The sequence below is a fragment of the Tympanuchus pallidicinctus genome, unplaced genomic scaffold (assembly GCF_026119805.1).
Source record: "Tympanuchus pallidicinctus isolate F22 unplaced genomic scaffold, pur_lepc_1.0 scaffold18, whole genome shotgun sequence".
In the NCBI taxonomy this organism is placed as follows: domain Eukaryota; kingdom Metazoa; phylum Chordata; class Aves; order Galliformes; family Phasianidae; genus Tympanuchus; species Tympanuchus pallidicinctus.
In genome coordinates this window covers 10,047,777-10,071,835 of record NW_026294699.1, presented here as the reverse complement: position 1 = coordinate 10,071,835, position 24,059 = coordinate 10,047,777, and the positions used below count along the sequence as shown (strand labels likewise).

General features: G+C 55.5%; 2 protein-coding genes across 5 annotated transcripts in view; one reads left to right on the top strand and one right to left on the bottom strand.

Annotated features, from left to right (window-relative positions):
* Positions 1 to 148: 148 nt before the first annotated feature.
* Positions 149 to 24,059, top strand: part of SLC5A10 (solute carrier family 5 member 10) — a 29,164-nt gene continuing 5,253 nt past the window's right edge. For 2 of the 4 annotated variants that reach the window (XM_052680059.1, XM_052680058.1), the window contains exons 1-9: positions 149 to 308; positions 944 to 1,015; positions 1,573 to 1,677; positions 2,201 to 2,260; positions 2,386 to 2,490; positions 5,019 to 5,124; positions 6,114 to 6,194; positions 8,975 to 9,180; positions 10,106 to 10,241. In XM_052680059.1, coding sequence (XP_052536019.1) covers positions 198 to 308; positions 944 to 1,015; positions 1,573 to 1,677; positions 2,201 to 2,260; positions 2,386 to 2,490; positions 5,019 to 5,124; positions 6,114 to 6,194; positions 8,975 to 9,180; positions 10,106 to 10,241 — 982 coding nt within the window. In that variant the 5' untranslated portion in view covers positions 149 to 197. Of the gene's footprint in view, positions 309 to 875; positions 1,016 to 1,572; positions 1,678 to 2,200; positions 2,261 to 2,385; positions 2,491 to 5,018; positions 5,125 to 6,113; positions 6,195 to 8,974; positions 9,181 to 10,105; positions 10,242 to 24,059 lie in introns of all 4 variants that reach the window. The other 2 variants (XM_052680061.1, XM_052680062.1) reach the window with 2 other exon arrangements.
* Positions 9,180 to 22,255, bottom strand: FAM83G (family with sequence similarity 83 member G). Its single transcript, XM_052680057.1, has 5 exons — positions 21,175 to 22,255; positions 17,288 to 17,455; positions 13,714 to 13,838; positions 11,549 to 12,989; positions 9,180 to 9,636 (listed from the first exon to the last, which is right to left on the bottom strand). Exons 1-5 carry the CDS (start codon positions 21,667 to 21,669, stop codon positions 9,253 to 9,255), a joined length of 2,613 nt encoding a protein of 870 aa, XP_052536017.1. The 5' UTR covers positions 21,670 to 22,255; the 3' UTR covers positions 9,180 to 9,252.

The window sequence follows — 24,059 nt, the reverse complement described above, 5'->3', positions numbered from 1 at the left end:
TGCCTGCAGGGCTGTGCTCCTTGGGGTGGCTCTGCAGGCAGGGCTGGCTCCTGCGGGGGGGGGCAGGGGCTGGGGGTGCTGAGCTGCGAGGCAGGGGGTTGATTAATGATCAATTCCCTCGGGCAGCAACGCGTTACTGATTCAGTGACCGTCAGTGGGAGGCTTCCCTGGAGGGTGAAGGAGGGAGCAGAGGAACGATGGAAGGCAATTCCACGGTCGGATCCTTCACCCCTTTGCAGCAGTTCAGCTTTGCTGATCTTGTGGTTGTAGTGACTTACTTTTCCTTAAACCTTGCTGTGGGAATATGGGTAAGAGTGTTCTTGCTATTCAGCTTTTGCTTTCCTCTTCCATCATTTAAAATACACTTTTTTCCCCCATCCATTGAAGTTTACCTTTGTTGTGCATTTTGCATACTGTGCTGCATTTGCTCTGTTCTGCTGTGTACGCCCTCTGCTCCTCATCGCACATGGAAGGGCTCCTGCCTCAGAACGAGGTGGGCTGAAGCTGGCACAAACTTCTCCCCCATCCTGCTGCCTGCGAGCAGCTCTGCCCTTCTCTATTACAGGCTGTTAAGACAAATGCGCTGCTCACCACAAAAAGCTCTCAGCAACCTGCAATTTGAGTCAAAGGCTCTCCAAAGCCACGTATTCTGCCTTGCAGAAAAATCCTGTCCAGGGCCGTGCCCTACGAGCCTGCCTGTCTGCCCAGCATGGAGGCAGCATCCTCTGCCCTCCCACTGCCCGCTCTGGGGGTGCCCTTTACTGCTCGTGGCTCTGGGGACTTGGGGTGCAGCTGCTGTTTCATGTAATTATGCCGGAGTTGCAGAACTCCCATTAATTATCCAGTCTCTTGTCTCTTGGCTTCTTGTCTGGCAGGCTGGGTTCTTGGTTTCTTGTCTGGGTTTGCAGGGAAAGTGTTCCATGCTGATGCTTTCTCCTCCCAGTCTTCGTGCAGGGTGAACAGGAACACGGTCAGCGGTTATTTCCTTGCTGGCAGAGACATGGCGTGGTGGCCAGTAAGTAGAGACCTCGTGGTTCCCCGTGATGCAGCGCTGCTTGTTCCTCATCCTGCTTTGTGCGGGGCCTTCGCTGCGGTCCCACACCGCATCCTTCTCTCTGAATTGGAGAGATGCAGATTTGAAGGGCGGTGGATAAAGAGTTGCTTGGATGGGCACAGCCAGAGGGGTGGGGTCCCCTAGGGTTCCATCCTGCGACCTGGGCTCCTCAGTGTCTTTATCAATGACACAAATGCTGGGATCGAGGATGTACTCTCAGCATTTTACTGATGACTCCACACTGAGCGGTAGCCTGGGCAGCCTCATCTAGAGGCTGGCGACCCCATCTGTGGCTGAGGCTTGGAACTGGATGATCTTTAAGGTCCGTTCCATCTGAAGCCATTCTATGAAACCAAGAAAACCTACCCAAAACCCAGTAGGGATGTTGAGACGAGCTGGACACAAGGAAGCGTTGGTTGCTGGGGCCCGACGTGCACCTCCAAAGGACTCTGGCAGGAGTTGTCCTGGCACAACATGCCCGAGTCCACACGTCCCAGCAGCTCCTGCTCTCTCTGCAGATCGGAGCCTCTCTGTTTGCCAGCAGTGAGGGCTCAGGGCTCTTCATTGGACTGGCTGGGACTGGTGCTGCTGGGGGAATCGCTGTCACCGGCTTCGAGTGGAACGTAAGAAATGTCTTGTGTTAGCAAGGAGATGAGTTTTGTGAGCCACGTGGCTGCAGATAGCAGAGGAGTTGTGCAGAGGATAACCAATGCAACCCCACAAATTCAGCTTCCCTACATCATGCCCAGTGCGTGTATTGTTATGCTGGAGTCAGCTCAAGCCCCTGTCAGCAGGGAGTTGGATGCTTTGGAGCAGAGCTTCCTACTCCAGCCCTGCATCACCCCAGTTGGGAGGTGGCTTTTTGGGTCACCAGTTTGCTGCTTTCCCATGGGTGACTTCCAAAATCCTGGGGTTCTATAGTAAAACCATGGCACATGAGGAGGTGATGTTGGGATGCTTCTGAAGATGAAGGGCTGAGAGGGGCAGGGTCCTGTTGGCAGGGTGCTGGGTGGTCTCTGCTGTGATCTTACGCACTTGCACCTCCTGTTTGGGGCCACTTAGAGAAACAAATGTATGTGAAGGGGGGAGCTGGGATTGGGGCAGGTGCAGTGAAGGGGACAGCGCTGTGTGTTTCCTTCCTAACAGGCCACATATGCGCTGCTGGTGCTGGCCTGGGTCTTCGTCCCAGTCTACATCTCATCTGGGGTACGTGGATCTACCCTAATCTCAGGAACATCCCCTGAACCCTGCACTGAGAATGCTGCCACCTCACAGAGAAGGTGACATGGGGACAGGATGGGGACAGCCACGGCTCCCATCCCCTCCCACAGATCGTCACCATGCCTGAGTACCTCCAGCGAAGGTTTGGAGGCGAGAGGATCCGGATGTACCTCTCTGGGCTGTCTCTCCTGCTGTCCATCTTCACCAAAATCTCTGTAAGTACCTCTGCTCAGCTCTGGGGCAGCTCTGTGGCGTGCCTCGTAGCAGAGAGGCTGTGGGTGAGAGGTGCTCAGGCTGCGCTGTACCCTGCGGTTTTATCCACGCTCCCGCAGCTCTGAGGAGTCCTACGGGGGATTACTGCACAATTTAGCAAGTGCTTCTGCCTGGAGGCAGCGGGTGGCTGCAGCAGCAGCTGCGTCCCCACGCAGCGGCGCTCCCTGCCCGCAGCTCCGGGATGCACAGCGCAGCCCAAGCCGGGCAGCACCGCCGCTGCTCCGCATCGTAGCCTGCACGCAGCCTCGGAGCAGTGGAGGGGGTCGGGATTTCCCCGCGTCTCTGCTGCTCTCAGCCATGCAGAAATATCCTCTCCTGCCCATCCCCAGCCCTCGGTCCCTTTGTGTCCGGATGGAAATGCTGGGACTCGCCCAGCTCTGCCTGCCGCTCCCACTGGGACAGGTGACAGCATCTGTCCGGTTCACAAGTTGGGGCAATGATACCCATTATTCCCTGGTTGTCCTAATGCCTGGGAACTTGTCAACGCTCACTCCTCTTCCCTGTTCCCATGGTGCCCAGGGAGGGAGATGGTGCAGTATTTATCTTGGTGATCTGAATGTATAGAATGCTTGTATCGGGGTCTCTCCAGCTGAGCACACAACACCTCCCCTTTCACCAAAGCAGTTGCTCTGCCATGGAGATGCTCAGCCCACACACCTCCAGCCCCCCCAGTGATTTTGTCTGGAGGGGATGGATATCCCACACCCACTCTCATAGCTCTGCCTGTGGTGTTGCTCAGCCCGTGCCATGTTTTCTTTGTGCTGCTGAGCTTCCTGCGACCACTAAGCCATGCAGGACCCCATAGAAGAGGGATCAACCTGGCCAGGGTCACCTGGCATCTGGCACCACCCATGGTGAACCTATGCAGTGGTTGGGGTGAGCGCTGGCAGATATGCCAGGTGGTGTTATGTGTGTCCTCTCCCTCGTGCTGTGCTCAGGGCAATGGCACTGTCACCACTGCTCCAATGACTCTGCTGTGGGCAGGGGGCACCACTCTCCCTCCTCCCCATTTACGGGTCCCCAACCCTCTGTGGTTGGAGTAGCCCGAAGCCCAGCTGAGAGATTCCATTCCCCTTAGCTAGGAATAGGTGAAGCTTTGCATGAACTTTTGGAGAGCCCTGGAGACTCCTCCATGTCCCATGTAACTCGTTCTGCTCAGGCTCGGGCTTGGCCAGCAGCTCCCCTTGGGAAGGCATTGGTGGTGTTGGGTAAGAACGGGTTTCCATGTGAGGTCACTGGCAGAGGCAGGGATCTCATCGGATTAGGAGCCTGACTTCAAAGGTTTCTGCTCTCCTTTTACAGTTGAAAGGACTTGTTTTATGAATAGGTCATGCCTGGTTTTAATTAGCCTGTTTTTGTATTTGGGATGTCTTATTAACAACTCAGTCACATGTGCTTTTATTTTTTCCCACCGTAGCAACATTATGAGGAAGGGAGGTGGGGATCCCTCTGCTTCCTCATAGCAAAAGCTTAGACTCATTTGCAGACGACTGCAAAAATGCTTTGGCATTGAGAAAGCCCAGGTTATGAAATGTCTTCTCCAAGGCTGAGCCTTCGCATCTGAGCTCTGGGGCTCTGCTTCTTGTTTCATCCCTGGAAATGCCCAAGGCTGTGGGTGGTGCCTTCTGCAGCCTGATGTGGTGGAAGGCAGCCAGCCCATGGCAGGGGTTGGGGCTGGGCAGGCTGTGAGGTCTTTTCCAACTGACCATGCAGTGGTTCTATGATCTTTAAGGACTTTTTCGACCCAACCATTCCATGGTTCTGTGACTGTTGCACTGGGAGGAGATGGTTGGAGGCCCTTGGTTGGGTCTTTTCTGCCTTGTAGCTGAAGCTTGCAGTGTGGGGGTGACTTAGTTGTCCTCCTGTAGGGCTGCTTGGGCATATCTGTGATATCAAGCTGTAGCAGGTTCCCATTTGGGGTGGCAGGCATCTCTGAAAGAAGAGCTGCTGATGGAAGTTTTGGCATGGTTGCCACTGGGTTGGTTCCAGCAGGACTTACTGGAGTGAATTTCCTCTCTGTGCTCTTGAGGGCTCTCCTGGAGACCTGTCCAGGCCTGTGAGCCACCTAGGACATGTAGCATCTCCCTTGGGGTGCTAGAAGGGACAGTAGTGGAAAGCCTGGTGCAAACATCATGGAACAGGCCCTGAACTGGGGGTCCTCAAGCTTGTGGTGCAAATGCTCTTCTGGTTGGTTGATTTGTGATTTAGTTGGTATTATGCCTAATTGTGTGGGCTCACCTGGCGCAGGCATGGCTGCCATCCAGGTGCTGGATGCCAGGAGGGATGTGGCCCCCAGGTGGCACCAGGTGCCCATCTCCAGGACTCTGCAGGAAGCATGGTGAGATGCCAGCTGGGGAGCAGGGCATTGCCAGGTTAGGCCTAATCCTGTGAGGGACAGAGCACCGCTCACAACATGTGTTGTTCCCAAAGGCTGTGGCACCCTACAGCCACACTCCTTGTCTCCATGCAGACTGACCTGTACTCAGGAGCTCTGTTTGTGCAAGTCTGCCTGGGCTGGGACCTCTACCTCTCCACTGTCCTGATGCTGCTGGTGACAGGGCTCTACACCATTGCAGGTAAGATGCTCGCCGTTTGGCTTCTTCAATTGAACCACGCCACTTGCACTCCTATTTTACCCCTCTTTGTGTGCTGGTTAGGGCTGATATTGCTCCAGACACAGCTCATGGGGCTGCTGTTCCCTGTGCCACCCAGCATTCGCTGTGCAACTCGGGTGTGAGCTCTCCTTTGTCATTACAACTCTGCTTTTGTAATCACTCCCTCCTCCTCTGTCTCATAGCTAAATGCTTTCTTGTGTGTGCACCTATTTGTAATCAGCTCTAATCAGCGCTTCTCCTATTACAGAACCATTACTGAGGCAGCTAAAATCTGAGAGCCCTTTGCCTAACCCGTTTCCCACCTGCTCTGCCTGCAGTGCAACTCGCTGCCATTCTCCTGCCCAGCTTCAGGGATCACATCCTGAGCGTGTTCCCACGTTGGGACCGTTTCTGTGCAACACCAGTTGGTGCCTTTCCTTTGTGATTTGGGGATATGATGAATCAGAGATGGAAATGGGGAGCCCCCAGCTTGCAGTCCCACTCTTATGCTGCAGAACCAATGATCCTTTCCAGGACATTATTCCAGCTTTTATTTAAGCTCGGACATTCCCTTCCCTGGTAGCTCCAGTGGAGATGTCCAGCAGTAAATCCTCCCCCGCTATCTTTTCCCAGCCATCAAAATAAGGAAATGACGTAATCATATCCAAAACGTGGTGGATTTTGCAAGACTCCGGTTTTGAGCAAATCCCACATTGGCTTTTCCCTGCCCACGAGGCTCACTGTGCAGCGAGGCATTCCAGTGCGTGCCAGCAGAGGTGTGCTCGCTGCGTCACCCCAGTCCTGGGCAGATCGCAGGCATGGCCGGGCAGGTGCTGGCTGGGGATGAATCAGGGACTTGGGTTGAAACGGGTTGAAACCCATTTTCTCTAGGCCCGCTACTTCATTGTGTGCGTAGGGAGTCCTCTGGGCTGCACGACCCATGGGTGCTCACAGTGCTTTGCTTTTCACAGGGGGGCTGGCAGCCGTCATCTACACCGATGCTCTGCAGACACTCATCATGGTCCTCGGAGCCATCGTGCTGGCAGTGAGAGGTAGGAGCTGGGAGGACCGCTGTGCCCCTCTTGCCCCGCTTGGACAGTCCCAGATAAATAAACTCAGCCTGAGAAGTTCAGTGGCCAAACAGCAGCAGTCACCTAAGGGAAGTCTGTGGTCTACCTGCGTCCCCTTGCTGATGCGTTTCCCCTGTGTGCCATTCCATGGCTGGTTCTTTTTGTGGGCTTTCTCCAGTGCTGGTGACCTCTTGGCTGTCCTCAGGTCCCCTCTGTCCAAGAGCTCGTTCCAGTGTTTGGCTGAAGCTTGGGCATCACTTCTCAGCTGGGTACAGCTTAGGTCCCAGTGCCAAAGGTTGGTGTTTGGGAAGCGGGACGCCAGATCCTGATATGAAAGAGCCCATCCAGGCGTCCTGCAGTGGGACAGCAGCAGGGCAGGTCTGCAGCAAGATGCGTGATGCAAACAAGAGAAAGGACAGGCAGTTGAGGCTTCACTTTACAGAAGGGAGGAAAGAGAGGAAGCCCTCCCCTACTGAGAGAGGTATCATTAACAATAGATACCCCAGCAGAAGCAAGGACCTGTGCCAGGCAGAGGAGCTGCCCCAACTGCTCCACACCACAGCCCACACGTCAGACCAGGTGCTTGGGTATCGCTAATCGCACTTCTCTCTGAAGTGCTAATTGCCCACAGGTCCTCTGAGGTGCTCTTGGGTGGCAATAGGAGGGCAGCAAGGCATGCCTGGAAAATGCCTGGTGGCAGCAACATGGCTAAGCTGTCTCCAGACGTGCTAACCTGCTCAGCAAGGTGTGTGCAGGGAGGTGGTGGTGCTGGGAGAGTGGCTGATCCAGGGGATCAAAAGGAGCCTGCTGGCCGTGCAGCTGCTGCTTGGTCTTGGGAGAACCTGCAGGCTCACATCTTCCAAGGGCTGCCACTTCCAGCAGATCCATCGGGCTCCGCTCATAAAGGATCCTCTGTGTGGTTTTGCCCTTTTTGTATCTTTAGACTGTGGCAGACACAGCAATGCAGGCACTGCTCATCTGCCAGGCTGTGAACAGTCTCCCCATGGCGGGCAGAAGGGGTGTGTGGATGCTATTGGTTGCACCTGGCAGAAGATGAGTATGCATGGAGAGATTACATATGCTAAAGTCCAGAGAACTGCTGAGGCTGTTTGGCAGCGGGTCAGCACCAGCACTGCCCTTGCTGTGTCCCCTTGGTACTGAGCACAGGGACACTGCACTCATCAGTGGGACTTTGCTCCCAGGGCTGGGACATCTTGCTCTTGCCCACTGGAGGGGCACTGCTCCCACTGCAGCCCTACATCTGCAGGCCGATTCCTTGCTGTACTGCCTTCCTTGCATCACTCTTCTGTGTGAGCAGGCGTAGGTGTTGCGACTTGTCGGTTGACACCTTTGGAAAGGGAGCAGGTCCGCACCCCCGGGCGCGAATCTCTGCTTTCAGCACTCAACCTCTGCCTCTGGAGAGCTTTTGTTGGTGCCCAACGCCCATGCAAAGCTTGGGAGTCGCCGGTGCCTGGATAAACCACGCGCTGGAGAGGAGCCAGCACTGCTTTCATAAGAGCAGGAGGGGGTTGTGAATGCGCATTTCCTGTGCAATACTGGGGAGTGCTTTGAAAAAGGGGGTAATGGGGTGGCAGGGCTCCAAAAGCCTCAGGGCAGGAGGACAGGACCAGAGCTTATGGGTTGGTGCTGAAAGTGGCCACTTTGCAGGGAGGGTACCATCCTGGAAGGGTGTATGGGGAATGGGTATTTGCAGGAGGTGGACGCTGCCCGTGGCTGGGAAGGATGCGTGGAGTAGAGGGTAGCACCCAGGGACGCTCTGGGTCTCACTTTGAGCCTGATCTGTTTTGCTGTTTTGCAATGTGTTCCTCCTCCCTGCATCCGAAACTGCATCTGAGCAGGAGGGAAAACCTTGTTCTGTAGGAGCAGCCCCTGCTTGGTGTCAAGACCTTCTCCAGTCCTCGTTAAACCCCTTCCTCACCATGGCTAGCTGAATGATCCTCCTCCTTAAGCCCAACTGGGGTCCCAAAAGCTCGCCTGAAAATAGTGCCACTGATTCCCCATGACTCCCAAATTCTGCCATTGGCATGGAGCAGCTGCAAGGAGGGTTCATCCTGAGCCCCTCTGGAACAGGGAGGTGTTGGGGCTGAGGCAGAGCCCGGGGCTGTCTGGGCAGGATGGGATCCAAGGCAGCTGTGCAGGGCTTGGAGCTGCGCGTGCTGGGGCTTGCTCATGGCACGTCACCCACAGCAGGGCTTGGGAGGAGGATCCCAATTCCTGGGAAAAGCACAGTGAAGAGGGGCGTTTTGTTGGGAATTTTGGCTGGAGGCTCATTAAGGATGGGGCTGTGCAAGGAGAACGCTCACAGGGGTAGAAAACGCTTCTGTGTTGGGTGGATACCTGCACCGAGGCACCTTGGGCTACAGTGAGTCAAGTCAAAGGTACCTAATCTTCAATTTTAATGGTTCTAGGTGTGTTTCCCATACTCTAGGAGCAGGGAGCTTTAATAACAGCTTGCTTTTACAGTACGAAGTCAAAAGAGGCGTTGGTCCCTTTTGTCCCAGACGTGGGTCACCCTCCCGAGGGAGAGCGGGCTGCAATGGGACATGCTGTGCAAAATGGTGATAGAAGAGTCTCTTAAATAACTAAAATAAAATATAATCACGCGCGTGAGCCTCCCTCTGTGGGAAGGGGGCCAACGAAGGGGCAGCAGCTCTCAGTAACGAGTTCTCAAGTGTTTTTCTGACTGATCCTGGAGGCAACCAGACAGCCTCCAACCAGCCTCCCCCAACGGTGCCTTCCAGCTTTTAATGCGATCGGAGGTTACTCCAACCTGGAAGAGGCCTATCTAAAAGCCGTGCCGTCCAAGATCGTTCCCAACACGACCTGCCACCTGCCCAGAGCGGATGCCATGCACCTCTTCCGAGACCCAATCTCTGGAGATCTGCCCTGGACAGGGATGACGTTTGGGCTGTCCATCATGGCCACGTGGTACTGGTGCACCGACCAGGTAAATGTAAACAAGATTCCCCTGCTCCGCATGGCAGAGCATCGCCTGCAGTCCACCCGCCTGCATCCACCCCTACTGCTCCTTCTGGCAGGTGGGCTCAGGGGGCTTCTTCTTGGAGTCGGTAGCACCTGGAGCTGCCATGACTTTGTTCTTAAGGTGCTTGGACTGGGACAGTTTGGAGAGCGGGATGCCGAGCGGTGTCCTCATCTCCTCGGCTGCCTTCTGGCTCTCGGGCAGGGAGCTCAGGGCTTTGCTTGCTGCCCTCGGCTTACTGGGGCTGAAGGCTTTGCCCTGCCAGTAGGGCTGGCTGCCTGCAATGGTCTTTTTGGGCTCAGTGCTGTCCCTTCGGTGCTTGCTGGCCCCGGGGGGTTTCTCGCACGGTGGGGAGCAGGAGGGCTCCTTGCCTTGCTCCCTGCCTGTGAGGTTCCTGGGCCGGTAGCGGTAGATGTGTGTGCCCTGTTTGTTAAAGAGCAGAAAAAGAGCAAAATATGATCTGTGATTGTCACAAGGATGCTACATACTCGTAGTCCTCATGGATAACTCCATCAGCTGCTTGGTGCAATCCTGTGCCCAAATGTTTTCACTGTGCTGCTGTGCTGCTCACCCTCTGAACAAAAACTCTCCCCCTGATTTAGGCTTGTGGGTCACCCAGTGTGTGGAAGTGCAGGTCCCTATGGGATGGGGCTCAGAGTGGTTGTGGGCCCCCAGGGGTCCCGCTGCCTGCTGCAAGGGCATAACCCAAACCACTCAGTGAACTGGAGAGAAACCCAAGCTGCACTGTGGACATATGTGTACGTGGTTTTGGGGTGAGGTCCTACACCCAACAGCACCAACATTTGGGATGCCGGGGATGCAGTCAGCAGAGGGGAGGCTGACACCGGGGGGGACATCTTGGTGACTCAGCCATGTCCCTGGCTCTCTGCAGGTCATTGTGCAGCGGTCACTCTCTGCAAGGAGCCTGAGCCATGCCAAGGCCGGCTCCATCCTGGCCAGCTACCTGAAGATGCTGCCCCTGTTTGTCATCATCATGCCAGGCATGATCAGCAGGGCTCTGTTCCCAGGTAAGGGCAGGCGTTTGGCCGGGCACCGAGCAGAAACCCCTGAGATTGGGTGCAAGAGCAAAGGGCCCCAGAATAAAAACGTGTGGTGGCGTTGATGGTGGGAAATACCTACACTGTTCAAGATGGAAGGACAAACAGCAATAGGCAGCTGTGGAAAACTGCAGAATTCCCAAGAAAAGGCCTCACTGGGGCCCATGGGTGGGTCATCCTCATCGTGCTGTTACTGCTCTCCAACCTCAGATGAGAGGTTTCTGCAGAGCTAACCAGGGATGGCTCTGTTTATTGTTATTACGCATAAGAGAAACGATTCCCTGCACGTTTCCATCAGCTGAGCATTGGCTTTCCTGGTTCTGGCAGCACCTCAATTATCTCTCACAAAAAGGCCTGGACAAGTTATTGCAGGAACATGAAGGTGCCTGAGCGCTTTGAGCAGCGCAGTGAGGGCTCAAATGCTGGAGCAAAGCCCTTGGCAGGGAGCGGCGGGCGGACTCTGGACTAATGCCCTCAATTCCCTGTAAGCACAGATTAGATGGACTCGGCGGCTCAGCTGGGGTCGCCCCCGGTGGCATCAGTGACATGAGCAGCAGTGACCTCCTGCCTGCTTCATGGAACCCTGGCTCTGTGGGTGCTGCTGACGGCATTGCTTGCCTGCGGCAGCTGCCAGCCCTGCTGTGCTGCTCCACCTCATTATGTGTCCGTGCGCTTTGCTTTGATGCTAATCAAAGCGTAAGGAGCTAGAAAACAAGGCAGGGAGGGACACGCCTGCATGCATAGTGTCTGTCGCACAGAGCGGTGCCACTGCTGTTGGGTGATGGGATAGAGCTCTGGGCACAGCCCCGTGCCACGTGTTGCTCTTTAATTCTAGAAAGCCTTCCTTTTATCCAGCCCTTCCCTGTGCGCTCCTGGCTAGCTATGGCATGGCCACCATCCCCCTGGGCACCAGCACCTCCTGCAACTGCTGTGGTGATAACAGGGGAGATTTAGATTGGATATAAGAAAAATGCACTGACCAGGGAAGCGTTGGACTCACCGTCCCTAGAGGTGTTCTGGAACTGTGGATATGTGACACTTAGTTAGTGGGCATGGTGAGGTGGGTTGGGTCTGGTGATCTGAGAGGTCTTTTCTAACCTTAATGGTTCGGTGATTCTATTTAGACACGTGCTTTGGTGGGCATGGTGGGGGTGGATTGACAGCTGGATTTGATGATCTTAGTGTTGTTTTAAATTTTAACGATCTTATGATTCTGTGACCCAACGAACTGAGGCTAGACCAGGATATGTAATGTGGTGAAGCTCACGATGGCCTACCTGTGTGGCACTGGTGGGGTAGGAGCCGTTGCCGTCCAAGATGGTGTGGGGCAGCACACACCTGATCTCCACAGCGTTGCTCCTCCTCTTGGCCATGTCCTCCGCGCGGACGTGCTTGAGGGATGGGAGGCTCCCCAGGGGGCTGAGGAAAGTTCCTCGACTGATGTGGGGGTCACTGAGCTTCCTCTGGATGGGCACGAACTCCCCATTGTGAGTGACATCCGAGTTGGTTCGCCGCAGCGGCCCGTAGCGTTCCCTCACCTCAAAGTACTCATCCGAAATGGAGGAGGCGTTGGAGCGGCGGTAGCTGTGGTCAGCAGAGCTGCTGGAGCAGCTCTCCTGGTCACTGAGAGTGATATACTCCTCCTCCTCCTCCTCCTCCTCCTCCTCCTCTCCCAGCCCATTGTGGGCACAAGGAGGCCCCTTGTCCTCCTGTGGCCCCACCACTGGGAGGTGGCAGCTGTCCGGTGAAGCTCTGCTGGGGTTCTCCTTTGGTTCCTGTCTTGCATCCACATGATCAGCCAGCGCTGGCTGCACGTCACCCCCTGGGGCACTGTGGCTGTCACACGGTGTGGTGGCTTTGGTTGCAAGGCCGCCAACAGGGACAGTCCTTGGCTTTGGAACTGGGGGCTTGGCTTCCTCAGGTGTCTCCTCAGGTGGCTTCAAGTGGTGGCTCAGCGGTTGAGCGGCTGATGTTCCCACTGGCTTTGTCACCCAGCCACTGCCTTCAACGGGGCTGGTGGCCAGTGCCACAGGAGCTTCTGTGAGGACCTGCGGGGTCTGCCTCTGGCAGGGGGACAGCAGAGGTGGCTCTTGAGTTGAGATCTTCTTGGCTTCCAGCTCCCTGTTCTTCAGCATCTGCCGGTGCTGGGCGCTGGCCTGGGAGACGTCGCAGACTTTGATGCGGTTCATTTGTGAGAGCTTCACGTTCTTTATCTTGGGGTCAATGATATTGATGTAGCCCAAGACTTCGCTCCCAGGCTCCGGGTCGGGCTCAACCCAGGTGGGCAGGTAGTCAAACATGTTGGCTTTCTCCAGGTTCAGGAGGCCGGGGTGGATGAGCAGGGAGAGGTCTGCCGCCTCGCCATGCCTGTCTCCCGCTGCGCCCTCGTGCAGCCCTTTGCCTTTGTTTTCCCCCTTCTGTGTTTTGTCCTGGTTCTCGGATGAAGTCTTGCTGATCTGGTCTGCACTCTTAGCCTTCACCAGGGCGTATTTGGGGTTGATCAGCTTCTTCACCATGGCGTTGGCAGGGGTCACCGGCACAACGGAGGGCAGTGTTACAGGCTCAGGTTCGGGCTCCACGCCCATGGAGATGGATTTGAGGCTCACCCCCTTGGACATGAGGTACAGCTCCTGGAACTGCTTGTCAAACGCCTCCACCACTTGACCTGAGAGCACTGTGATGACATTCCGATCCGTCCTTGCTGCAGACCAGGTGAAGCTGGAATGGAAAGGTGTTGGAAGCTGAGCGCTTGCTGGTACACAACGCACCTCTTGCCAACCCTGGCTTTTCCCGGGGGGGTTAACAGTGCTAGTGAGGACACGATCTTGCTATAAAAATTAACAATGATGGGATTAATAAGAAGCTCTAACCCCAAATGGGAATGAAGGCTTGAAGTCAGGAATTTGAATTAAAACACATTTTTTTTAGTGTGGGCAAGCTAGTTTTTCATTTTAGTGTTGGCTGCTTCTCCTTTCTCAGTTTAGGTTAGTTAAGGACAGGGACTTGTTTACAAGTCTGTTTTTTGTTGTGGCCAGAATATAGGAAATGTTCTATTTTTCATGTTTATGAAACGTGTCTTTTAGAGCTGAAAACACCAACTCTTTCAACCAAAACTAACTTTCATTTGGACAAATTGGGAAACAATTGGGGTTTACAACTTGGGGTTGTAAATGCTTAACAGGAAAATCTGAGGTCAGCGTAGAGCTGGGGCTGGCTGGGCCTCAGAACTCCTGCTGTTCCCGGTGCACGATGCTGTGCATTGACACCATTGTGTCCCACCACTGCCCCAGTCCTGGCCATGGGGTGGCCTTAGGATAAACTTAGGCTTTCCCTGTGATGTGGTCCTTTAAGTTAGGAGTTGGGGAGCAAGGCTGGGACAGGGACCACGTGGGTTCTTTGACATCAGCTCTACGGGGCAGGTGAGAGGGGACACGGCTGGTACCTGTAGGATCCACACATGGCCCGATCTCCATCCACAAACATGAACTTCTGGGCCAAAGCCCCTTTGAACTTGGTTGCTGAGCGCGTGAAGAACTCTGTGCCCCCTGTGCTGCGGACACGGAGGTTCTGCAAAGCAAAGGCGAGGAGCTGTGAGTAGGCAATGCTGAGACCAGGACCGATGTCCTCACACTGCCACCTCCCCACTGTGCCTCTGCCCCACTTGGAGCTCACTCCAGCCCCACGCCGAGCCATGAAGAGCTGACGTTCAGAGCCCTGTGGTTGTTTCCCAACCCCACCAAGCAGTGGGCAGCACTCCTCGCAGTCTGCTTGCAGGAGACCTCAGCGATGAGGAGATAAAATAACTTGCCCAGGGCTGCGCAGTGAACCAGAGACCTGGCGCCAAGAATTTCCTGCTTTCCCCATGGTCTCCAACAGTGTTTTCTACCTCTTGAATTCACTCTGCCCACAGCCATGGGTAAACACTGCGTGATCATGCTGCCAAACACCTTCCATCTCCTATGATCTGTGTGAAGGGCACCATGCAGCTGGCGATTCTTCTCCTCCTACCTCCTGGGAGATGTACTGGTGTTTTTCTAGGGAACAGTGCTGACCTCAGCGCAGTGCATGCAGGTCCAATGTCAGTGGTCTTCCCTTGGGTCTGCTCTGCTTCTAAATCTAAGCATCTCACCTTGGTATTAAGAGTGGATGAGGAGGAGCAGTGGGGCACCATCGGGAAAGGAGCTGTGAGGACATGGGTCCAGGTTTAATAGAGAGGACAACCTTGGATGGAGATAAAGTACTTTTGTATGTATGAGAGCACTCTCATTCCTCCTGTTCTGCTGGGATGGTGGTAATGCTCTTGCTAAAAGCACTGTGTCATTGTTAGGTCATGCCCTTCATTTCTTTATTTATTTTGGCAAGTTTTATGTGCTGTCTGGAGAAGTTTGGGTATTTTTTGTGCATTTGATTTTTTTTTATTTTTTTTTGGAGCTTTGGCATTTTTGCCTAGTGCTGCTGAGCCTCTGGTGCCTGGCTGCAGGTGGTCTTTGAACCACTGCGAGCATAGGACAGAACTGGCATTGTTCAGTCTGAAAGGAGATTGTATTAAGTTGGGGACCAGCTTCTTCTCCCAGGTAACAGTGATAGGACCAAAGGTGATGGTTTTAAATTGAGTTGGGAGAGGCGCAGGTGGGATGCTAGGAACAATTTCTTCTCCCAAAGAGCGGCCAGGCACTGGCACTGCTGCCCAGGGAGTGGTGGGGTCACCGTCCCTGGAGGTGTCCCAGAGCTGTGGAGATGTGGTGATGAGGGATGTGATCAGAGGGCATGGTGGGATGCGGTGGGGTCGTGCTTGGGGATTTTGGAGGTCTTTTCCAACCTGAATGGTTCAATGGAGTCTATGGTTGGTGTGGGGATGGGTACGGGAGGGTCACACCAGAGTGATGTCCCCATGCCTAGCATCCTCATGGTGCTGCCCTCTCACTCTCAGCCCAATCTGTACACAAAGGCAAGAAACAGCCTGCATTTTTCTTGGGTAACACCCAGGGAAACAAAGCTCCTGGCAGCAGGCTGCCGGCTGCCTTGGCCTTCCCCTTGCCGCAGTTGGGTAAGATCTGTTTATTTTATCTCTTCCAAAATGAGCGTGAAATGAGCGTGTGCCTGGCTGCCGAGCCACAGAGCAGCTCTGAGCGGGGCTGAATCACACCCCAAGCACTCATCCTTGCTCAACGCAGGACAGCCTTGCCCAAGCCACCTCACTAATTGCACAGCACAGAAGGCACCGAGATAACGACGTTCGTTTCGTTAGCATCTCCTGGCTTACACAGCAGCTCCCAGCCACTGCCCTAGTTTCCTCACTGCCTCCTGCCTTGCTGAATACCATCCCGGCAAATTGCTTGTGACAAGCAATATGTGGCAAATCACCACTTCCAGACTTTTGCCGAGCTCTGCAGATGCTCTCCTGCTTTTCCAGTCCTGCCAGCAGGCAGCCAATGCCTGAGAGCGTGGCGTGCGTCAGCGCTGGCTTTTCTGGTCTGGGAGCAGAGCCCTCTCCAGGCTGCGAGTAACAGCATAGGGAAGCTCAGCTGGTTTAATTGTCCTGAGCAGCAATTACACAGAGCTTTTGGACTCGTTGGATGGGGAAGGTGTAAGACCTGGTTGGCAGGGTGCACTGTGAGTGCCACTGCAGTGTCCCTCCTGTAGGGCGCAGGTCCCCAGAGCTGGCACAGCATCACGGCTGTGCACCAACCTCCCTCTTGTTGGCAGTGCCGTGACGTGGCTGGAACGTGTTCCTGCTCAGCTCGCTCTCTGCCCTCACCGTAAGCAAATTTGAAGGGAGCATGTCCAGGCGAAGCTGCTTGGCACAGCACAGCCAGGTGACGTCAGGCGGAGAGCATCGCCCATGTACTGGGCTGCAGGCGTGGAGACTGGGAGTGGAGTCTGCGGCCCAAAAGTGAAACTGTGGGGTGCTGCAGTGTTGAGAACACAGGTATTGACCAGTGTCCCTCTGCCACCCTGTCCCAGAACTGGGGGACGTGCTCCTCTGCCCCTTCCTGTCCCTCGCCCCTCTTGGAGTGTGGTGTTGGGTTGTGCTCTCATGCACAGAGTGTGGGGCCATGCTCTGGTTTGCTGTGAGGTAAAATGGGTAACAAGCAGTGTTACCTTTAGGGCTGGGTTAAATAGTAACCCCAACCTCCTGCATTGTGTGCAAAGTGCTCTCTGCTTGCTCTGCTTATCTCACCGAGGCACAGTCTGTACAGGGGGAATCTGCACAAAGCTGAGTCGCGTGCCTCCAGCTGCAATGTGCTCTATCAGCCCTGTCCTGCTTCTAGAGTGCAGATTTGGACACTTAAGGCCAAGGGGCAGAGCCCTGAACTGCAAGGCATTGCTTATATTGTTCTGTTTTCCTGCACTCAAATGGACTCATGCACCATGCAGGGATTTCTCTCCTCTCCAGCTCCTTCATGGAGAGGTTCAGGTTGGATATTAGGAACAATTTCTCCTCCAAAAGAGTGGTCAGAAACTGCACTGTTTCTGTGCAGGTGGTGGGGTCACCATCCTTGGAGGTGTGGCACTGAGGGACATGGTTATGGGCATGGTGTGATGGGTTGGGGTTGAGCTTGGGGATCTGAGAGCGATTTTCCAACCTTAATGATTCAGTGATTCACTTGTGTGCTTTGCAATATCCCCTGCCTGCACAGAGCACCACAGCAGTGGCAGTAGGACAGGGATGGCTCAGAGCCTCCCTCCATTCTGCTCTGCCATGTGGAAATCCATGTTCTTATCTTCCACCTGCTCTTCTCCATCCTAGATGTGGGCATCACCTACAGGACAGATGGACCTAACTCCTCTAACACTGCTCTGGGACTGTAGCATGGGAAAAGAATTGCTCCTGGCCCTTCAGGAGCTCTCACAGCACTTTCAGAAGGAATGAGGCCAGTTTCCCCACTGCCTTTTGGCCAAGCAGGCTATGGCTGGAGGCAGGGGAGCCATTTGTCTCATGTCCCGTGGCCACATCCCACTCAAATGGAGCAGCAGAGCCCAGCTTTGCTGCTAAGATTGAGGACTGTCCTTACCTTCAGGTGCCCGGTGTGCATCTGCGCTCGCTCGCACATTTGGAGGAAATGCTTCACGTTGGTCTCATCCAAAATGATGTAGACACCCACTTTCCTCTTGAAGCCCGCATCCAGGAGGTCTTTGAAGATGTCAACATCAGTGAACATGTCCATGACCACAGCGATGACCTGCAGAGAGGAGGAGAGAGATGAGTCCACTCCTCACCGGTAACAGCACCTGGCACGATATACATCTGTGCTGTGCAAATGCAGAATAGAGCTGGGATGGCAGCGCTTGCGTCCCTGTGCAGTGACAATGGCTTTGTGTCACAGAGCTGCCTTTGCACCTGGGACGTTTGCCACTGTGGCTGAGGTATATCCTGCACATGATGGAAAGATGCACCATCTGGCACTGGGAGCGGCACCAAAGGTCACTCCACACCCATAGGTTTTGTTTTCCAGGAGATGTATTGGCCGTGGCACTGCAGGGCAGCAAAGGATGGAGCAATGGCCCTGCAGCCACGTCTGCCTCCTCCTCCTGCACAAGGTGGGCACAGCCATTAGAGATGCATTGAGGCGCCGGTGTATCATCTTGCCATGCTGGAGGACTCGAGAGCCCCCATCTCAGAGCACACTGCAGGGTGACACGGGACAGAAGGGACCAGAGAATGCTGGGTGCTTGCACAGCTGGGCACGTCCAGCCTGGGCCACTCTGAGCACTGCACTGCCTTTTAATTAGTGCCACAGGAGGTGGAGAGCTCTAATTATGAAGGGAATCATACATTAGGACTCTGCTGGCTCTTCCCTTCCTCTTCAGCAGGCGGCTGCACAAGGAGCAAAGCTGTGTGTCCCCTCCCCATCCCGTGCCACCCACTGCACTCGGGCATTTTGGTGCTGTGGAACCAAGAGGGGACCTCGCAGTTCTGCCAGCCTTCATCCTGTGGACACCTTCCTGCTTTCACGTCTGTCCTCCCCAGGCGCCTCCTGACGTGCTTCACCATGAAAAGAAAAGTCCTCCCCATATCAGTGAGGAAACTGAAAAGCAGGTGATGCTGCACTGGGGGCTTGGGATGGGTTTGGTGGCAGATGAGCTCCATCACAGACATCGGTGCTCTCTGTGGCTCTGGTCACGTCCCTGCGTGCCTCATTCTATCTGTGGCATGCTTGCAAATCGAGGCTGATGGCAGCCACCAGCAAATGGTAATTGCAGGACTTTCTGGCAAAACCGGCGCTGTGGGCAGAGCGACGACTTCGCACTGGGGGTTCTAATGGGAAAAGTGCTTTGAAGGGGAAGGAAAGGTGAAAAGGCCCTTTGCTGCAGTGTGGGACAGCGCTTGGCAGTGTGCTTAGCAGGGGCTGGCCCCTGTTTGGGGAATTTTCCCACTGTGGATGAGGCACTGCAGACAGAATGGTGCATGGCTGAGATACAGGCAGGGGACAGTGATGTCACCAAAGCCCTTTGCTGCTGCGTGGCGATGGGAAGCTCGCCTATCCCTTTGCCATTCATCCAGAGGCAGGAGAAGATATGGGACTTGGATCTAATGCTGGATGCTCCCCATGCCCATTGGGTGATCCTTCTCTTTACTTTTCTTCCTGGGCTTCTAGAGTTGCTGAGATCTGTGGGACACAGCGGAGGTGCCAACACTGAGCACTGCATCTCCTCGGGCACAGGGCAGGCGATGCTGGATCCTTCTGAGCCGCTTTGATGAGTGCCCAGACTGCAGGATCGTGCTTTATAGAGGAAATTGCAGCTCTTTCTTAAGTCACTCTGAATCATCAGATAATAACTTTTGGGGCACACCATGTGGGCACTCAATAAATTAGGCAGGCACCAACGCACAATTAGAGGAAGCGTGTTGGGAAGAGGGAGAGATGGGACAAGGAACACCAATAATTGCTCTCTCTCGTCGAACCTTTCATCCAGGAACAGCAGAAGGTTTTGTAAACAGTAATTAATCGGGCCTCCCAACCTTTGCTGGAAGTTGCAGAGGGCAATTAAAGCACCGCGATCCCAACTGGGAACCTCAGCGCAGAGAGGTCAGGCTCGTGGTGTCTCCGGTGGCTCTGTGCTGAGGTGCATTCAGCCCCATTTCAGGTCAGAGAGAGCTGAGATGCAGTGAGGAAGAAGAGAGGAGGCTGCCTTTCCTTCCCAACAGTGCCGTGAGCTGAGCAGCCAAGAGGACAGCATTAGGGGCAATGGCCATGGGGACGTGGTGTGCGGGATGCCCAGCGCTGTGCTGCATCCTTGGCCACAGAACTGGGGATGTGCCAGTAGAGCGCGGCCCTGTTGTTGGGATCCTGCCTGTCTGCTCCCCCCTTCCTTCCCACAGTGAGGAGCAGATCGTGTGCAGCCCTGCTTCAGCTCGCCCGGATTTGCCTCTTGGCAGAGTAAAGCCCTGAACGCGGCAGCGCTTGGCTTTGTTCTTGCACATCCGTGGGCTCAACCTCACCATCCAAGGGGCCTTGCTCAGCTGGATGGCCTTTGCTCTCCCTGCTGTGTTCACAGCCCGTGCGTCGGTGTGTGACAACATCTCTGATCATCCTCTGGGGCAGCCACCTGGGCTCAGCAGCGTGATTGTGGGTTCATCTGTGGGGTTCTAAATGGGGTTCCACTGAAGGGCTGGAGGAGCACATCTGCTGAACCCCAATTAGCTCCTTCTTTGCTTCCCCACCCTGCCAACCCCCCCCTTCTTCCTCCCCAGCCCCACTCACAGGGAATTGCATCCCTGCAGCGTGGAGATGCAGCCAGGGGAGGTGGGGATGGTGCCGGCCCTGACTCAGGGATGGGTGACTCACAAGGTGCTGCCGGCGCAGGGGAAGCAATGAGCAAGCAGAGCCGGGCAGGAGCTGCAGAGCTGGGGCAGAGGCAACTGGAAAGAGCCAAAGATGAGACATTGTTTGTGATGGGAGAGGTCTCCTCATCCTCCGTCCCACGTGTGAGGCTCACGCTCTAGCCCTGCCCTATCGTGCCATAAGGACATGGCTCACCACAATGCCCTGTGGCAGGAAAATAATACTGGTAAGGACAGAGCACCTTGACTTTTGTGAGTGCCCAGTGCTGGGCTTGCTGGGATCCATGCCACCTAATGCATCTCAGCCTGTCTCCTGGGGTCTGCCCGTTTTCCTGCTGAAACACCCTCGGTGTTGGGTGCTGCTCTCTCTGAACTGAATTTCTTTAGGGTTCAACCACCATCATCACTAAACTAATGGGCACTGGCCCCACTCTGCTTCCCTGCCAGGGCTGGGTCACTGGGAGTTCCAGTGGCTTCTGTCCACCATTGCTGGTGGTCTTTAAGGCTTGCCACCATGTCCTCCTCCTATTGTCCTCCTGCCCATGACATCAGCCTGACCCTATTGTTCATCTGCCCCAAATCTCTGTCCTGGTTTGCTGCCATGAGGAGGACAAGCCTCAACCCAAGCCTGCAGCGCTTCTCCTAATGCTTTTCTCCTACAGCCAGGATAGGGCTGACACAGAGCAATGTGCCACTCTGCAGCTGGACTTGATTCCTACACCAGTGCAAGACCTGAGGCTTTGCCGCTTTGTCCCAGGGCAGAGTTTGGCTCCTCTAGTTCCAGCATGCTGCTGCATGCAGTTGCACTGTGCTCTGTGACCATGGGGCAGTCAGGACCAATTTTTCTTTTCTGTGGAGACTCTGAGATGAGCGACACAGCCATGGAAAGGGCCATGTTGCTCCCAGAGCACGTTGGACCAGGCCAACAGCATCGTCTTCAGCAAAAACCGATGACTGAATATTGGTTATTCTGAAAGAATATTGAAAAACCCAAATACCCGGCCCCGATGCCTTGGCCTGAGCAGAGGACAGGGACCACCCGGCTGAGCAGGACTTTGGGATCCATCCCGGCTGGGACATCCAGCGGCCACCCCCAGCCCACCGGCGGCGCCTCACCTTCTGAGCCTGGCAGATCATCTTCCGCACCACCTCCTTGATGTGAGCCTGGCCCTCGATGGGCGGCTGCATGTAGACAGTGGCGCGGGTCACCCCGCGGTAGGCGATGGTCTCGGGCCAGCCGAGGTCCAGCTGCGGGATGGAGCGGTCGGACCTCTGCGGCCAGTACTCCAGGGACGGGGCCACCTCCTGCTCGTCCCCCTGGCTGTTGCGGTCGCCTTCGCTCCCCGCCGTGCTGCTGCCGTGGCGCGGGATGTACTCGGAGCCGGGGTCATACGTCTCCAGAGTGTCCAGGATCTTCTTGAGCTCCAGCTCGGAGAGGAAGTCCCGGATGTTCTCCTTCTTCAGGACCTCGTAGAAGGCATCGGGGCCGCGGGCGGCCAAGGCCTCCAGGGCCAGGCGCTGCTCCTCGCTGTAGAAGAACTCGGGCTTGGACTCGCTGGACCTCCAGTTGACGTGGCTGTCATCCAGGCACTGCACCTGGGAGAAAGCCATGGCGACGGCACACGCCGCGTCCCTCCGCCAACGGAACTTCTCCGGCAGTAAATACTGAATCAATTCCTCCCCAGTCTTTACAAAGGCGATCAGTTTTGCTTTGCCCACCCCGGTTCAGTGTGCAGCCGGGGACGCGGCTCCCTGCTCGGCCGGCTCCTGCCAACGCCGGGCTGTGCGGGGAGGAGGATCTGGGTTCCTGCTGCGGGCAGGGCAGAGCTCGGCCCGTGCGCACACACACACGGCCTCCTCTACCTCCGGCTATGCACTGCGCTCATTCTCCTCTCTTTCAGCACAGCGAGAAAGCAAACCAAAAGAAAAAAAGGAAAAGAAACAAAGGAAATGAAACAGCTTCACAAAGTGCGCTCGAAGCGGAGTTTCTCGGCCCAAACATCGGCCGGGTCCCGGTTGGGCAGCGGCTCGGCGGTGCGTTCGGTGCCCGACGTCTGCGCCGAACTCTTGGGCATCTCCGCGAGTGACTCCCGGCTGCCGCCCGCACGCTGTGCCGGGTCGGACAGGTAACAGCAAGAAGTGAAAAGAGGAAAAGCAAAGGAGTGATTCATCGCTCCGCCCTGCCCCACCTGCGGTCACATGCTGCCTGCACATTCCCAGCTCGGCTCGGCCATTAACTCTTTCAGCCGGCGCTGCTCGCTGGGACTCCGAGCGCTCCTCCAAAAAATCAGTTCTGCCCTGAAATCCCCTCTTACTTTTTGTGCCTGCTGGGATGGCGCTGTTTTTGGAGAAAGAAGTGGCTGTGCCCCGTGTTTGAGCCCTCCTGCACCGCATGTAGCAGCACCCGCGCTGCTGGGAGAGGGTCGGAACTGCGGGCAGAGCTCTGCTGGGTGCGGGTTTTGCGGCTGGGACTCGGCACTGCACTGGCAGAGTGTGGTATGAACTGGGAGGTGGATTAAAACCCCCCCTTTCGTTGGCCAGGCGGCGATCGCGGAGCTTTTGGGCGAAGAATTTCGTGAATTGGGATCAGATGTCAGAAAGGAAAACGCCACGGGCTGCGTCTCGCTGAGCCGCTTGGGTGCAGTTGGTCTGGATCTGCGGCCGTGTAAATGAGAGCCCTGCTTGAGTCACCATCCTCAGGGCAAAGCAGCAAAGAGCCTTGCATCGGAGCGAGGCGTGCAGGGTGCTGGGCACCAATCTTGCGTCTCCTTTTGTCCTTGCAGGGATTTATCTCCTTGTCCTCTCTCAGCTCCTCCTGGAGGAGGTTCAGGATGGATGCTAGCAACGATTTCTTTTCCCAGAGAGCAGTCAGGCACTGGCACTGCTGTAAGGGAGTGGTGGGGCCTGGAGGTGCTCCAGAATGTGCAGAGGTGGCACTGAGGGCTGTGGGCAGTGGGCACGGTGGGGTGGGGATCTGGGGGGTCTTTTCCAACCTGAGTCACTCGGTGATGTACTCAGCCCCATCTGCCCTGTGCTCGTGTGGTGGTCACTGGGCAAGGAGATCTGCAGCCTCTTTGGAGGGGTGTGTGTGATTAGGATTTATTGCACGGTGGAACTGATGGAAGAGGAGAACAGTGTCGCATTGGGGCCGTGCTGTGACAGCTGCCATCGGGGCTCAGTGCTGTAGCTGTGCTCTTCCTCCTCTCTTCTTTAAATCTCTTTACTGACAGCATTGCGCTGAGCTCAGGGGTAGATGATTTTGTTATTTGGGTGCACACTTGATATATTTTTTCTGCATGCCAGCTTGCTCCTTTGCTTTCCCCCCTGCAGGAAAAGAGCCCGCAGACTTTAACTGTCTGCCACTTGCAGGGAGGGGTCACTGTGGCTGAACGCATCAGTCCCCACTGTCCCCATGTCCCCATTCCCCTGGCCAGGCAGAGCCATTCCATAGCCCAGCTTCACCATCCCCAGCACCGCCGCAGCCCTACAGCCTGCACCAGGCTTCTCCTGGCCACAGTGGGAAGCATTAATTACAAGCTCCTAATTCATTTCCCATCTCCAACTGAAGGCCTAATGATGCAGCAGGGTGTGACTCTGGGCTCTGCTGGGCTCTGCTGCCCGAGTTCTGCTGGGGTGCACCAAGGGGTGTTCAGTTGGGGTGCAGCACCCAGACACTGCTGTGCCCTCAGGAGCATCCTCCAGCCTTACAGGTCTGTGGGTATTTGCATGGAGCCACGCTCAACGTGGTGCTTTGGAGAAGGGGAAACTGAGGCACAGAGCTGTGATGGCAGCGTTACTCAGAGCCCTGGCGCTGTCTCTTACCCCCAGGGAAAGGTGGAAAGGCAGCTGCCAGCCCCACTCCTGCTGTGCCCAGCCTGCTTTGTGCTGTGCTAGGTGTTGTAAAGCCAAGGGAATCCAGGTCCTTCTCCTTTAGCAGGGCTTTTGGTGCACATTCCAGTGCATGGTGGGGACTGTGGAGTCTGCACTCCAAAGAAGAACAG

Bases quoted from the DNA above. Each gene is read 5' to 3' on its own strand.
- FAM83G (XM_052680057.1), bottom strand. From the start codon at position 21,669: ATGGCTTTCTCCCAGGTGCAGTGCCTGGATGACAGCCACGTCAACTGG. The intron at 12,990-13,713 runs GTACCAGCCGTG...TTTCCATTCCAG, and splicing joins GCCATGTGTGGATCCTACAG to CTTCACCTGGTCTGCAGCAA. The intron at 9,637-11,548 runs GTAGGCCATCGT...TTTAACAAACAG, and splicing joins ACCCCACCAGTGCCACACAG to GGCACACACATCTACCGCTA.